This window comes from Gambusia affinis, linkage group LG14 (genome assembly GCF_019740435.1).
Source record: "Gambusia affinis linkage group LG14, SWU_Gaff_1.0, whole genome shotgun sequence".
In the NCBI taxonomy this organism is placed as follows: Eukaryota; Metazoa; Chordata; class Actinopteri; order Cyprinodontiformes; family Poeciliidae; genus Gambusia; species Gambusia affinis.
The window spans coordinates 1,524,670-1,539,895 of NC_057881.1; the positions used below are offsets into that span (position 1 = coordinate 1,524,670).

Below are 15,226 nucleotides of genomic sequence, written 5' to 3' on the forward strand. Positions count from 1 at the left end.
GTGAGTTTGGAGAAGTTTGGCCCAAAACTGTGGAATTCAGAGCCAAACGTATGACAGCGGCGTTAGAGGTCACTTCGCCACGCCGCCACGCCCACCTGCTCCATCGAAGCCGGTCGGGGCTGGAATCTTCAATACAGCCACATGTTTTCTGTCTGTTAACACAGTTTCATGTTGATTAGGTCAAAGGTGTAAGATGGCGACCGCTCACAGTAAAACATGACACTTCCTGTTCTCAGGGGGCGTGGCCTTAGTGATGTCATCATTTGACCACATGGTCTTTTAGGTCAACCCATGATACTCAATCACTGAAAGTTTGGTTCCTCTGAGAGTTTTAGTGTAGGAGTTATAACTGTTTTGAATTTCGTGGCGAGTAGGTGAACTTTGACCCCTCCTAACCCCCCTTCAGCATACTCAAAAACTCACCGTTTTGATAACTTTTAATCGGCCATGCCTTCTGATCAGACTCACCAAGTTTGAAGCCAATCAATCAAAATCCCTAGGAGGAGTTCGATCAAATACGAAGGGTGTAAACGGCAAAAATCGGGTCAAAATGTGACCTTCGATCCAAAATGGCCGACTTCCTGTGATACTTGCACTATGACTATATTGTAAATTCTGAGCGTCTTGGTGAGCTGTACAACTGTACCAAATTTCAAGTCTCTACGACAAAGTAAGTGAATAGAAAAGGGTCTTTTGAAAATTTCAAGGTGGCGCTGTTGAGCCATTTTTTTTGCGATTTTTGCAACGACCTTAAAATACGAAATTTTTAAATAGGCTTTACGCGTCCGCCAAGTTTGGTGAGTTTTTGAATATGATAAAGCCCCCAAAAAGGCCTCCAAAGAGGGTGGAAGAAAAAGAATAATAAACAATACAGATACAATAGGCCTTCGCAGCGCTTTGCTGCTCGGGCCTAATAAAATCACACACGAATAAATTTGTTAACGCCAAAAATCATTAAAAAATATACAGCAACATCCTCCAACTACTTCCTGTAGTTTTCTTCTTCGTGGTTTGTCCAAGCGGCAACAGCTGGTTGTTTATTATGTTACTCCTGATGCAATAAAAAAGTGTTTCCTTTGCAGTTTTGCCAAATAAACTCACCCTAGCGACAAAACGTTATAAACAGTACAGGCGTGTTTCCTTTAAATGAATGTATTTTCAAAATGTCAAATTGCTCAATGATGGTTTATGGAAACACAACTGGAGATGTCTCAACTACAAAGCTTATCATATATCTGTACTGCATGATTCTGAAACCCAGAAGTCCAGATTTATTCTCCTGGTATTTGTCTCGTTTTCCAGGTTCTGTTTATTTTCCAGATTAAAGATGTCTCATTCCTGATGACCCCTGGGCGTTTCCATGCAGCCGGTCCAACATGGCAGCTTTGGTTTTCCTGATTAATAAGCATTCCTGCTGCTGGAGCGAGTCAGAGGAAAAAGCAATCTCTCCCTCATGTTACTGTAATCTCCAGCATGTGACCTCCCCTCAGCCTGATGACGGAAGGATGCTGGAAACCTGCAGGTCTCACCAAACCTGCCCTGTTCTGTGTTGAGAGGATTTAGGGAGGAAAAAAACCACAAGAGCCTGGGAAACATTACATTCCCGGGTAAATCCTCTCCAACTCGTTACCAAATCCTCGCTGCAGGGCGGCTAATCTCTAAAATGAGACAAACCAGGTGCCAGTTTTTGTGTAATGGAATTGCTCAGAACATTAAGTGATTGCATCAACAATCTCCAGTCCTGATAAATTAGATTAAACTCGGAGGAATCCTGATGGTGCAGAAGTAAAGTTGAGCATCAGGGGCCATTGTAGACAGAAAAAAGGAGCAAATTTCCACCAAAGATTTCTGAAATTTTTAGATTAATCTAAAACTTCCTAGAAAATACAAGGACATTTCTGAATTTTGCAGGATAAAAATGAAGTCCTGAGATTAATCTGAGGAATTAATTCATTCCTTAGATGTAATTAAGAAATTAAATCTATCTTTTTCTGAGTTTAAAAAGATAAACATTTTCTAGAAAATAAATTGACGTTAACTTCAAAATTTCTAAAACCATGTTGGAAATTTCAGAGTTAAAAAAAGTTGGAAAATTTGCTAGAAAAATACTCAGAAATGTTTAGATTAATCTCAGAAAATTTCCATAAAACAGTTTGGAAATTTCGATTTCAAAAGTCAACATTTTTTTTTATTTGGGATTTTTCAAAAGTCTTCTCAAACTCCAAAATTTCTTTTTTTTTTTCTGAAAATCTTCAGGGAAAGTTTTGACATTTTAAATTCAGGAATTTTGGAAAATTTTTATCTAGTAAATTTCTGATATTAATCTAGAATATTTTCTATTTTTAAACTTAGAAATGCCCTTGTTTTTTTCTAGAAAAATTCTGAAATTTTTAGATGGAAATGGACTCTTTTTCCACCTAAATGGTCCCAACAAGCAGGAAACTTCCCCCAGTCCTGTGATGAAACTACAGAAAGTTGATCAGTGAACTGCTGCAGAGCTGATTCTGAATGCAGGCGGGAAGACGGATGCGAAGAGGAGAAAAGGATAAAAATAACCGTTTTGAATAAGATTATGCTTTTGTTAAAATATCTCCCTTTGATCCGATAAATGCAATAATTAAAACGTCTCAGATGGAGAAGCTGCTCTCACACTTCATGACTGATAAATCAGAGCTTCACGGCTCCGATTAAAGGATTAGAGTGAAATAAAAGCAACATATAGGCTGTAATCTGCGCTGCGACATGACGGAAACAAAGCCAGTGATTCATCTGACTGGAGGGCTGGAAACTGGGAGAGCAGCAGATTAACACGGGCCTCGGTTCGGTTCGGTTCGGTTCGTTCGAAGGTTCTGCAGTATTGTAATCAGATCCCCGGTTTTATTTGGACCCGCCGTTGGAATCAGGTGAATAAAAAACTGTAACAATGCAATAAAATCCGTGAAGCGCTTCTGCTCAGGTGCAGCGTTTCAACCCAAAACAGATTGTAGATTACAGAGTATTTAAATCCCGGCTCCTCGGAATAAACTCTTAACTTTGGGGAGACCGAGAAGACAAACAGGAAGAGTCCGATAAGATCGCGGTGGCCGTCAACACGCCACAGAAATGGAAACGTTTAATTTTATTGATAGATCTGAGATCGCTTTTTCTGACTTGTTAGTTAGAAACAGTCTAGCTAACAAGTTGAGGGTAGATGGTTGCCATGGAGATGAGGTGACCACCAGGATCCCACTGTTTTCTGCAGTTCTCTAACAGAAACCAGAAACGAGTCTTTAAAACCAACCATCTCTAAAACATTCTTACCTTCTCATATTTTCTCCTCTCTGACTGTTTTCATTACTAACATGCACAAAACTTTGTCAATATTCCGCTAATGTCGAGGAAAAAACACAATTTCGCGACTCCAACGTTTCCATTAACTAAGAAATGCAAATAAAATCAGAGTTTAATCAGCCTTTTCACATGTGAAGTAATTAAAAACATCATCCAATTACTTCCTAGTGTCTTCTTCTTCGTGGTTCACGGTAGTGGCAACTTCCAGTTGTCGATCACGTGACTGGTATGATCCGGAAAAACTATTTCATTTAGTTTGTGAAATAAACCATTTTCGATGCGACCCAAAAATCACCTCATATTGTTTGTTTTGTTGAAATTGTCGTGTTTTTTTATGTTAATTTATTTTCAAAATGTCAAAGTGCAATTTTAAAGTCAATATTAGTTCACTCTGCCAAGCTGTAACATTTGCAGTAGCTAAATCTGTGGGCCTGTCAGGTTCTGGTAAACTGGTTCTATGAGCTCAGTGAACTAAAATCACAGGTGGAGTTCCTCAGGGAACCACCAACGGTCCACTTTTATTTACTAACTATTGCTACATTCAAACAACAGGTTTTTCAGATTCTTTGTTTGTTTGTTTTTTGTGGTCATCCATACAACTAATTAAATTGAACTGAAATCAGACTTAATTCTGGCTTCTTCTGCTGCTGAATTATGACTGAATTTTATCCAGCACGTCTCACGTCCGTTTATCACGTTGGATAAAATTTGACATGATCGTTCAGACTGCAGACACTTTGAAAACTATCAGATACAATTTATATCCTGATACAAAAGTGACTCAGGCTGGAGTGTTGGGAGGGAAAACAGGGAGGATTTAGGCCTTTAAGGCTGCTGTGAAAACATCGGGTCGCATTTGATGACATACAACAACGTGACATCTTTATTTATGCAGTAGACCCCCGCCTAGGATATTTTTTTCCAAATTAGTCACAGACAGTTTATTTCTGAGAGATGTATTTGTTTTTGTGTTGAACTTCCTGCTGTGTGAATGCTGCTCAGCGGATAAATGAATCTCTCCTGACTAGAAAAGGAGCCGAAGCACACGCTGCATTCGGATGCACTGAGTTACGTTTGCAAACGGTTTCATCTCCTGAACATTCTGGGATAATCACCTCAGCAGGTCGTCTAAAGCTGGTTTGGCTTCTAATGAGTCGGTAAATTCAGTTTATTAAGGGGAGTGTTTCTCCAGCAGGGGCTCAAACGTCTCAAACAAAACAAGAGCAAATTAAACAGAATGAAGGAAATAAACATCCAGTTTCCTGTGCAGAGCATCAGAAATCAGGTAGAGCTTGAATAATTTATTGTCCATGGTTGTGTTTCAGGTCAAACACACCTGGATGCATGGATTTTATTACAATTCTTGATTACATGATAAAAAATTCTATAAAAAAGCAGAAAAGTCTCAGTTTTGGGGCAGACTTGAGTCCTTTGTAGGTTTCCACCCTGAAACAAACCGGGTTTTAAAAAGTCCCGGTTTGGATCTCATCTCATTTCTCAGGAACCAGGAGGATGAAACCGTCTTTGCTCTTCTTGAAGTCCGCCACGTTCTGACCCGGTTTGGTTTCCACCGTCACCTTCTTGGGTTTCCCTCTCATGTGCAGCTGCAGCGCCGAGCGGCAGACCTTCACAGGAAACAGAGATTTTCTGATGCTGGGAGAAAAAAAACACAAAAATCTGTCTGTTAATGCAGATTCACATCTAGAGTCACTTAAAACACAAAACACTGATTGATGAAAAACTCTGTGGGACAGAAAACGGCTTCAGTACGACGGCGTGTTAGATGACTGCTTTCCTCATAAACTCTTTATGAATTCATGATATTCTCTCATGAGATTGTTGGTGACGATCCAAACTTCAGACTCCAAAGATTCAATTTCTCCCACTAAACATCACAGATTTAATCTCTGAAATTCTTCCACGATCTGATTGAAACGTTATTTTCTTGTCATTTTCTGAGCTGCTGCTATTCGTGGCCACCTGAGTGTTTCTGAGAAAGTAACTGATCCGCTGCTGGTTTGGGTTTTCAAGCCAACTTGGCAAACATGGCAGCAGGCGGCTGATGAGTCAAATCAAAGTGTTTTTCGTCTCCCTCTCCCCCGGACGGACCGATCGGACCCGACTCCTCTCTGGAAGTTGGAATTAAAGTCCAACATTTGGAAGATGAATTAGATTTCTGCAGATTACATAATTATAGATGTTATGCAACGGGTTTGGCATCCAGCTTCACCAGGTAAGTGCGTCACAGGAAAACATGTGAGAGGATTCTGGCTTCATTTCATCCATTACTGCCTGCACAGGCTGGGAGTTTACTCAGAAATAGCTTCAGCTGCAATAAACACTTCAGTAGTTGGTGTCAGGTAATATCTGTCTGAAGAAATCCTCATTTTTTGTGAACTTTCTTCTGAGAAATGTCATTTTAAAAGGTGCTGAATTCATAGTTTCTATTTAAATTAATTAGAAACAGAATAATTCCAAGTCCTTAATCTTATTTGTCCAATAAGACACGACTTTAAGATTCCATAAGTACTGTAAGTAAGCCCATTGTTGCCCCAACAATCCCCAATCAGGTTCAGCTTCATTCCTAAGGCTGTTCTCCCTCCTGGTAGTCACATAAACTCACTTTGACTAGGAAAACAATTCAACATTTTGTACATTTCGAACTGCTGTGGTTTTCTTTCTCTGTTCCCCTCCTGGCCTGTGGGGGCGCTGCACCAAGAGCTACTGAAGGAAACCACACAAAAACCTCTGAAGACACTGAGAGCAACTTCCTTCTTCACCAAATGGAAACAAGATGGAGGCGTCAAGATTTTAGCAGAGGATTGGATGATTTCTCTTTAGTCTTTGGCTGAAGACCAGGAGCCATTTCTGATGCTAACACTAGGCTAGCACGTTAACTTTGGTTTTATTTGCCCAGAATGCCCTGCGCTGTAGTCCACTTCCTGCTTTTGAAGTGGTCTCTGGTCTGCTTGGCGTTCACATTCAAACTGAACCAGAGTTCACTTCAACCAAACCCAGACCGAGGTTTGGATCAGAATTGGCTTTTTTGGTCCGTTCCATCGTCAGCGTTGTCTGAAGATTGGTTTCTACAACATAGATCAGGGCACAAACGGCTGCCTTGCTTTGAACGCCACTCAGAATCTGGCTGTGCTGGTTGCTGAGAGACCAAAACAAAAAGTTCGTCAGGCAAATGCAACCCATATCCGACAGCATTCTCTGCGGCCCAATTTCTATCTTAACAGAAAAAACGTCCATCTGTGCCTCTTCCACATGTGGAATTAAATTGTATCCAATTGTTTTCTGAACGTTCCGACGTTTTACGTCGATGTGAGAAATGCGTCAGAATTTTGCGGCAGAAGAAGCCAGACAGTAAATCTAAACAGTGGCTGATAATGACAATAACGAAGTGATGAAAGCAGTCTGAGTCAGTGAACGCATCACATCCCAACCCCACCACTCCTGGTCCGACTCCACAGCCAAACAGAACCGGGTCAGAAGCTGCTGTTAGCTTTCTGTTTACAGCTTCCTTTGTCTGCTGACCATCTGGTGACCGTGCTGTCTCTCTCTGCAACGTTAAAACCCATCCAGAGACGGCAGTGGTCCTCTCTACTGCTGCAGACACAGCTCTGCCAGATGGCATCTACGGTCTTCTGCAGTCGCTTTGGGGTCTAAAAGTCTGATTGTGTTCACACTGAATTAGTAGCATGAACTACCAAGCAAAAAATAAAAGTGGGAGCTGATCATCAGAACCTGCTGTGTGAATAAAGTCACCAAATAAAAGAGAGCTGTATGAGGTTCTTTGAGGAACACCACATCTGGTCTTACTTTGCTCAGACACACCGACTGTTCACTGTTCTGAACCAATCGACCACAGAACCATCTGCCAAAAAACGCATGAATAACCACATTTTTCACAGAAAAATCCACAAATAAATGGGTATCCACTGCAACGTTCAGTAATCAGTCTATAGACATAATGGAGTTCTCAGCAAGATTAATTCATTTAAATGTCTTCCAGATATGGTGCAGATGCTGTACTATTGTCAGAGGTTTTGTACTTGCATGGATCTTCAAAGGAAGAGAGTGTAAAGTGGTTTTAATCCAGTTTGAAGTGGTTCTTAGACACGCAGAAGCTTTCAGTCATACATGAATACACACAAAAGCAGCTCACAGCGACTGTTTCTCTGCATCAACACATTGCAGAATCTCAGGAGAGTCTTCAGTCTCCCACAATGGATAAACATCATGCAAACCTTAAAGGAACAGCAGAGAAAATCAGATCTAACCGTCCTGAGAAGCAGAAACCAAACGTTTCCTGTGTTTCATCATAATTATGCCGTCACATGTTGGAGAGCAGCACTGCAGATGAGAGACAACGCTTGTCATATTTACCAGGACAAGAGACAGATTGTTGGCAAATATGAGTTTTATTCAACTTCTGAGTTTAGAGGAATAGCAGACACAGTTGATGACGGCAGTTCAAACCCTCAGCCTGAAACTTTTAATTGAAATTCAGATGATCCAATTAGTGCTTCCTGATTGGTGAACTATTGAAGAGCGCATTAGAAGCTTGAAGTGGCTGATTTTATGTTTGCAGATCATCGTCTGCCTGAATAAAGGAAGGCAGTCGCTGCAGATGGAGAATTTTAAAGTTTATTTTAAGTGACAGAAACAAAGTCAAGTTATTTCCTGGTTGGTCTTTTGGGTCGTTTCCTCCATCGTTCCTTCTGAAGTTCAGTCAGGATGGACAGAGAGCGTCCAGGCTTACAGGTTGTACTGAGATCCAGACTTTGACTAGACCATTCTAACCATTGGTGTAGCTCCAATCTAAACCATAACCATCTCATTTATTGGTTCTCATTTACCAACTCATGGTAAACTATAACCAATCCATAACCAATCTGTTTGATTCACCATCCCATCAATAAAAGGTTTAGTTGAGACCAAAGCACCAAATAAAGACTTTTATTGATTAGATAAAAAAGAGAAAAACAATAAATCATCAATGGAAATGATTGAGCTCGTTTTATCATGTGATTATTGATTTATTGTGACAGACCTATGAATTATCTATAGATATTGATCTATAGAAATAAATCAATATCTATCACAATAGATATTAGTGATTTATTGTCCAGGCTCAGGTCAAAGCCTGGTACTGATTAGGAGACATTTCATTTACTGAACCAGATTTTATTGAGGGGTATCGTAATCAAGCTCCCCTAGTTGAACATGTTTGTGTTTCCAGAGTTCCCAGTAAAAGTTGACGACTCCTGACTTCGAAGCAGGTTGGGTTATCAGGTTTATTTTTCGTCACTTTTCATGTTCAAACGGTTGCGTCTGTCTTCTTCTCTGATTTCAGACGGTGAGTGTTCCTGTGAGAGCAGCGGGAGTCGATGCTTCGACACGGCCGCCGCTCTGACAACCAGATCACTGGAGCAGGCGAAGCTGCAGACAGAACTGGGGCAAAGCAGCAACTCTGGAGGAATCACATAAAGAATCTGACGAGGGAGGTTGGGGATGTTCTGGCACACCGAACAGACGTGCTGTTGTACTCAGGCCAGAGCAAATGTCTGCAAAATATTCAGTTTTAAAATTCGGCAACATAAATCATGAACAATAAATTTGTGAAACATCCAGAAGAAAGAATAAATTCTGTAGCCCTTTGCTTTCAGACAGTGGCGACTGCGCCAAACTTTTATCGTCACTCAGAAAGAAAGCACAAAGATACATAAGCTATGTGTAAATGTTAGCAGAGCTAGCTCGCTAGCGTTAGCAATTTGCTTCTCTACCAAAGTTTTTTTTATGCAGCCCTCACACAGATTTAGCTAAAACTAGTCACACATGTGGATAGACTGTATGTTTCAAGTGATAGTTTCAGTTTCCTGTCAGCTATTTGCCACTTTTAGCCTGAGCACCAAGCTAACGTCACCTAATATTAGCATCACGCGCTGGAATTGGTCTCGTCTCGGTCACTGATGGCTCAGAATTAAATTTCAAGCCCTTAGCTGTGGAAACATTATTAAACTGCCAGAATAATACATGCTAAATGTTAGCAAAGCTAGCTAACCAACATTAGCAAATTGTCTCATTAACAAAATTCTTTAACTTGCTCTCACACAAACAGATTCAGTCGATATTAGCAATAAATATTAAGATGCCCGTGTAGAGTACACACTGTTTTAGGGAAGTATTCTCTGTTTCTTGTCAGCTGTTTGCCACCGTTAGCTAGTGCACCAAGCTAATGTTACCCAATATTCGCATCAATCGCTGGAATTGGTCTCGACCTTAAAGGTTTTGGTCTCATCTTGGTTTCAACACTCTCTGGTCTTAATCTTGGCTTGTAATACATTCAGAAGCAGCAGAAAGGGACTCAGATCAGATTTCTTTTAATGCGACCCATATTGACTGTTCCTCTGCAGTCTGAACGGCCCAATCCCAATCTTTTCACCACCAGGAAATAAAATCAGATGGTGCCACTTCCAAATGTGGAGCTAAATTGTATCTGATTGTTTTTTGACATTTTTGTTGTTAATGTGAAACTTGTGTCATAAATCTGAAGAAGCCAAATATGGTAAATCTGGATGTAAACAATAGCTTAAATTATAGGTTTGTCTGTGTCAGTGAACGCATCACATCCCAGTCCTGTTGGTTCCAACTCCATCGACACTGGCAGCCATTATCATTTCCACCAACGTTCTTCTGTTTCTCCAGTTTTCGGGCCAGCAGTCGGTCCTCCTGACCAACAAACCTCCTCTGGAGAAAAGAAATGAGAGCAAGCTGCTCTGCAGTTTGTGTGTCTCGTTGATTCTGGATGTTTGTTGATGAGTTTTGATGGAAAGCAGAAGATTTCTGCAGCCTGCAGTCGTTCTGCTGATCCAACCTGACCAGCGGGTTGCAGCTTTTTATTTAACCATCAGGTCACTTAGAGAAAAAAGTCAGCAGCCTTTAGGTCTCACATACTCTTCAGCGGAGAGTCCACCAAACCCAAAATACAGTTATGAAAAGTAAGTACACACCGTTAGAGTTCCAGAGGTTTTCTGTCAGGATGTCGCTGATCTGGTGTTAAAGTTTGAATCGAACCTCTAGTGTCCAAAAAACTGAAAATTTAGACAAAGATGAAGCCAAAGCGACAATGGATGATGTTAAGAAAAGTAAGTACACCCTCTTTGGTTCCAAGGCTTAACATAAAAAAACTGACCAGATGTTTAGAAGCTCCTAAATGATTTAATTTAAACAAAGATAACAGCAACCACAGCACTTCAATCACATTTCAACCTGAACTTTGACTAGACCAAAGTATCTTTGATTTTAGTTCATGTTCAGCCGTTCTTCTGTAGATCTGCAGAATGGAAGATCTAAACGATGGAAAGAAGTCCATCATTCTTCTTCCTGACGAATGATGGACTTCCAGTAGTTCGGAGACGACCTGACGACCTGCTCACTGATCGGCAGCCATTTTTCTCCAGGTCTGCTTAACAAACATCAACAGAAAGCTTTGGGAGAGTTTAGGTTCCCAGAGATCAGATTAAACTCTGTCCAGATCCGCCTGCCTGTAGCATCGGATCAGCTAACGCTGCGTTCAGGTGCAGCTGGGAAACTAGGATGTCTAACTATCAAAACAGCTCCATAATCATTTAAACAAGTTTTATTTAAAAATATTGACTCAGTTTTATTAAAAAAAGAACATTGACGGTTATATTTTATAACTTGTCTTTAATTCACTGAAAATAATCCAACCAAACCTCAGGATAGTTTTATAATTTCTACTTTCTTTAACATGCACTTTACTAAAACACTTTCCTTATGAGGAGCTAATAAATAGTTCACTGAGATCTTGTTACTTCAACTCTAAGCACTTTATAAGTCCTTAATAAATGTTTATTATGCCTTAAACTTAAGCTTTTATTTCTAAAAAATAAAACCTGGGACAGGTTTATTTGTTTATTTTTTGCTAAAATATGTCGACTGAAACATATTTTCTCTCCAGCGTTTTACTCTGACCCGTTTTCCACCTGCATCCTAATCAGCGCCACGTCTGGCTTCCTGGACACCGTCTCCAGGGCAACAGCTGCATCCTGGGCCACGCGGTGGCGGGCGGCATCGACCACGCGGCGTCCAGACGCTCGGGCAGCGGACCGCCCCGCCGGTCCTCCCTCGCCACCATCAGGAGCCGCCTCATCGGCCCCAGCAGGCGCCACTTCCTGTCTCACTTCGGTGAAACGTTCTGAGAAAAATGACTCAACGACGGCCAGAGAACTTCAGACCGCCGACGGTTTCCAACGCAGCCTGAGTCGCAGCGCGGACGGCTCCCTGGGCTCCGATTCATCCAACCACAGACTGATTTTAACCTCTGAATATTACAAACAATTAACTTTGTACACCTAAACGCTCCGTTTGAGTTACTGACATCACGACTTCATGTTCAGTGCCACCGCAGCCTCTTACAGTAATTACTTTTCAAGTATTTGTTTAAAGCAGGACAAAGAGGCTGCAGGTTCCCACAGTGGGAACAACGGGAACAACGTGATTCACAGCAAGTAATAAACAGCCTGTAGCCAGTCAGTAATATGAGCTCAAACTGAGAGAAAACTGATATCATGAAACAGACATTTGGTCACAAGTGACGCTGAATTATTCACCAAAATGCAGCAGGAAGTCGGTCAGTCGGCAGAGAAGCAGGAAGTCACAGATTAACGGGAAAACCACGACTTTCCATGGAAAACCTCCAAAACAAAGACGAAGCTTTTCCCTTTGTTCATAAATCAACATAAATCTGTACATATCACTGATACTGGCAGTTATGCTAATGTGCTACACGACATTAATAATGTAACATTTTCAAGTTTTCCAATACAAGATTTTACGGCGCAACTAACGATTAATTTAATAATCAATTATTCTGACAATTAAGGGGTTAATTACCCTACAGATTAATCAATAGATTTGGCACATTCTACAGAATTTCCACTTAACAACCAAAGCCTTTTTACAAATACATTAAAATATGCCAATAAATTATGAATCCATAATTAAATAAAATAACCATTTTATTGCATAAAATGCAGTAACAGTTTTCCTCTAGAGACTTGGAACTGTGAGTTTGAGGAGTTTTGGTAAAACATAAACACTGAAAGGTTTTTTTTATCTTAAATAAAACATCTATATACATTTTGCAGAGTTTTGGCTTAATTACAGCTCTGAATGTTGTTTTCCAGCAAAATGCAAAAACATTATCCAGTCTAACAAAAGGAAGAAGATGGGTCAAATATTCAACTTTGATTCCCAAAATCAGACGAGGAAGTAGCTGCAAATACTTTTGTATCGTAATCCACCTGGACTGTGATCAAACATTTGAATAATCATGCCAACTGATAACAGATGGGGTCGTATTTCACATGAACTCCATGCATCAACCTGAGTTTGATCATAATGACAGAAACTAGACCCTGAACTCTGATGTGAAATAAAAATCCGGAGCAACCTGGGCGACGGCGGACCGAGGAGGAAAGACCGACAGCGAGACGAAAACATCCAGGACAGACGCCGAGGGACAGAAGCAGCTATTTCAGGACCAGGACGACGCTTTGCATGACCTAAAAATTAATTTAGAAATAAGAGGAGCCGATTTTCCCACAGCTTTTTCTGTCCGTCAAACTGTGAAGATCAAACCTCAGAGTCACCAAGTTCTCCACTTCAGTGTTCCTCTCTTCTGCTTTGGGGTTAATCAAATCACGCTTCCTGCTGCTCCGGGAAGGGAGGGCTGACCCAGAAGGCTGCTATTAATGCAGCGCAGAACCAGGTCTCTCCATATTTATAAATTAAACTGCTGATGTCGAGGCGCAGAAACCGCCGGAGAGGAAGTGAAGAGAAGGAGAAAATTTATGCTGCTGCTCATAAGTTACGTCTCTTTCTGGTGTTTTAAAACCCAACAGCCGCTTTCTGGAAAACCAGAACCAAAAGATTTTCTTCAAAATCAATCTGAAGGGTCTAGGTCAGTGTTTCCCAGTTCCAGTCCTCAGACCCCCTGCCTGCATGTTTTAGATGTTTCCCTTCTGCCACACCTGGACTGAATCTTTGGGTGATTAACAGGCTCCTGCAGGATTTGGTGGCTGCAGAAGATGTCATGCAATCATTTGAATCAGCTGTGCTGGTATAGAGGCACATCTAAAACATGCACAGCAGGGGGGCCTGAGGACTGGAATTGGGAACCACTGACCTAGAGGAGTTCCTCAGGGCTCTGTTCTAGACGGGAGAACAAATAAAGATTTGTTTTGAAGACATTCATGCATTCATCTCCCTGCTGGGGAGCAAAAAACTTATTGGCACCAAAGTTTGTGAATTTTAATGTCTGTCTATCAAATAAACCTAATAAGTTAAAAAACAACAAACATGTTTTTTGATAAACAGTTTTTCATTCGTATCAAAATTGGTGTATTTCTCAAAACTGCAATGGAAACATTTATTTTGAATCAGTCCAGTTGTGATCCACGGCTCCCAGTAGGCGGGGCTTGTTGCTCCAACGCCTGAATAAGATGCTGACGTGTCGCCTGATTGGCTGATAAACGAGCTAGCGCTAGCGCCATCAATGACCTGCTGTGATTTTTTATTTAGTTTCTTGTGAAATTGTGTTTTCTCAACATCAGTGACGTTTTGTGCTCAGTTGTAGCGAAAACGCAGCTAATGTTGGATTTTGATTGATTAGCAATTAGCTTGTGATCGACTGTGCTTCTCTGGAAATGAGAAGGGATTCAGTGCTGTCAATCATCCTACGTGTGGCGCTGCTCATCCCCGTCTTCCAACCTGCTTTTTTTCTGCTATGCTGCAGCTAGCATAGCCTGTCATGAATGCTAAGCCAGCTGGCAAAGCCCCTGACAACAGCAGATGAATGGTTTTCCTGCCATTAGCATATTTAGCAGCGAGTACCTGAGGATGTCTGACAGCACTAAGCCCCGCCTCCTGGCTCTGATTGGTTGTTTTTGGTGCATTTCTTCAGACGGCAGTCTGTCTTTTTTCTCATAAGGTGAAGGATTCAGTTGTAACGAATATGTTATATTTTATAAAAGTTACAAACTGCAGCTTTCAAACCAGCATACGTTATTTAAAAAATATCCCAAACATAAAATAATCACTAAAACAACATAGAAAAGAAATAAACTAATAGATGATGCTTGCTGTGCAGCCGTAGGAGCTAAAAATGTGAATATTAATTTAATGGAGTGGCTTCATTAACCGAGTTCCCACACTGGCCGCTGAATAAAGAAAGCTGCTCAGCCTTTGAGGGCCGAGCCGATCAAACCCTAAATCCTGCTTCCAGCAGACCCGCCAGCTGTCCCAGCAGATGGTCCCCCCCCACGGAAAACACACAACACCCCCGGCATACCGACGGACAGCCAGACACACGGACCGCTCCGATTCAGGAGCCGGACCGGAACGAGGAAGACGAGGAAGACAACAAACCCACTGGCATCCAATCAGACAGCAGCAGCTTTGAAGTTTCACCTCTGGAGCCAACGCTGACCCAGTTCTGCAGAACCGAGCCTGAACGGCTCCGTGAAGCGAGTCGGCCTCACAGAATCAGCCGCAGCTTGGAGCCGTGGCCGTCTGAGATCAGTCGAGGACTGATCAGCCGGCGACGCAAACGGACTTCAGCAACACAGAAACAGGAAATATTACGTTAAAACTAGAGGAGAAACTCCACTAACATGTTTAATCAAGTTAAATTCTCAGCCCCAGTAAAAAGTCATTTACTGTTTTGTACTTTTACAATAAGAAGATTAAACGGGTTTAATATCCAGTACAGAAGGAAAAACTTTGTAAATGTTATTTTTGTACACAGCAGAGTTCCTCTGACCGCTGAGCTCCAATCTGAAGTGACGCAGTCTGAGGCAGAGTC

At 41.4% G+C, this 15,226-nt stretch overlaps 1 protein-coding gene across 1 annotated transcript in view; it reads right to left on the minus strand.

Moving 5' to 3' along the window:
- Nucleotides 1-4,483: 4,483 nt before the first annotated feature.
- The window catches only part of myo1g (myosin IG), a 41,777-nt gene continuing 31,034 nt past the window's right edge, over nucleotides 4,484-15,226 (minus strand). The window contains exon 23 of the mRNA XM_044138824.1: nucleotides 4,484-4,983. Within this exon, the coding sequence (XP_043994759.1) occupies nucleotides 4,821-4,983 (163 nt within the window). The 3' untranslated portion in view covers nucleotides 4,484-4,820. The remainder of the gene's footprint in view (nucleotides 4,984-15,226) is intronic.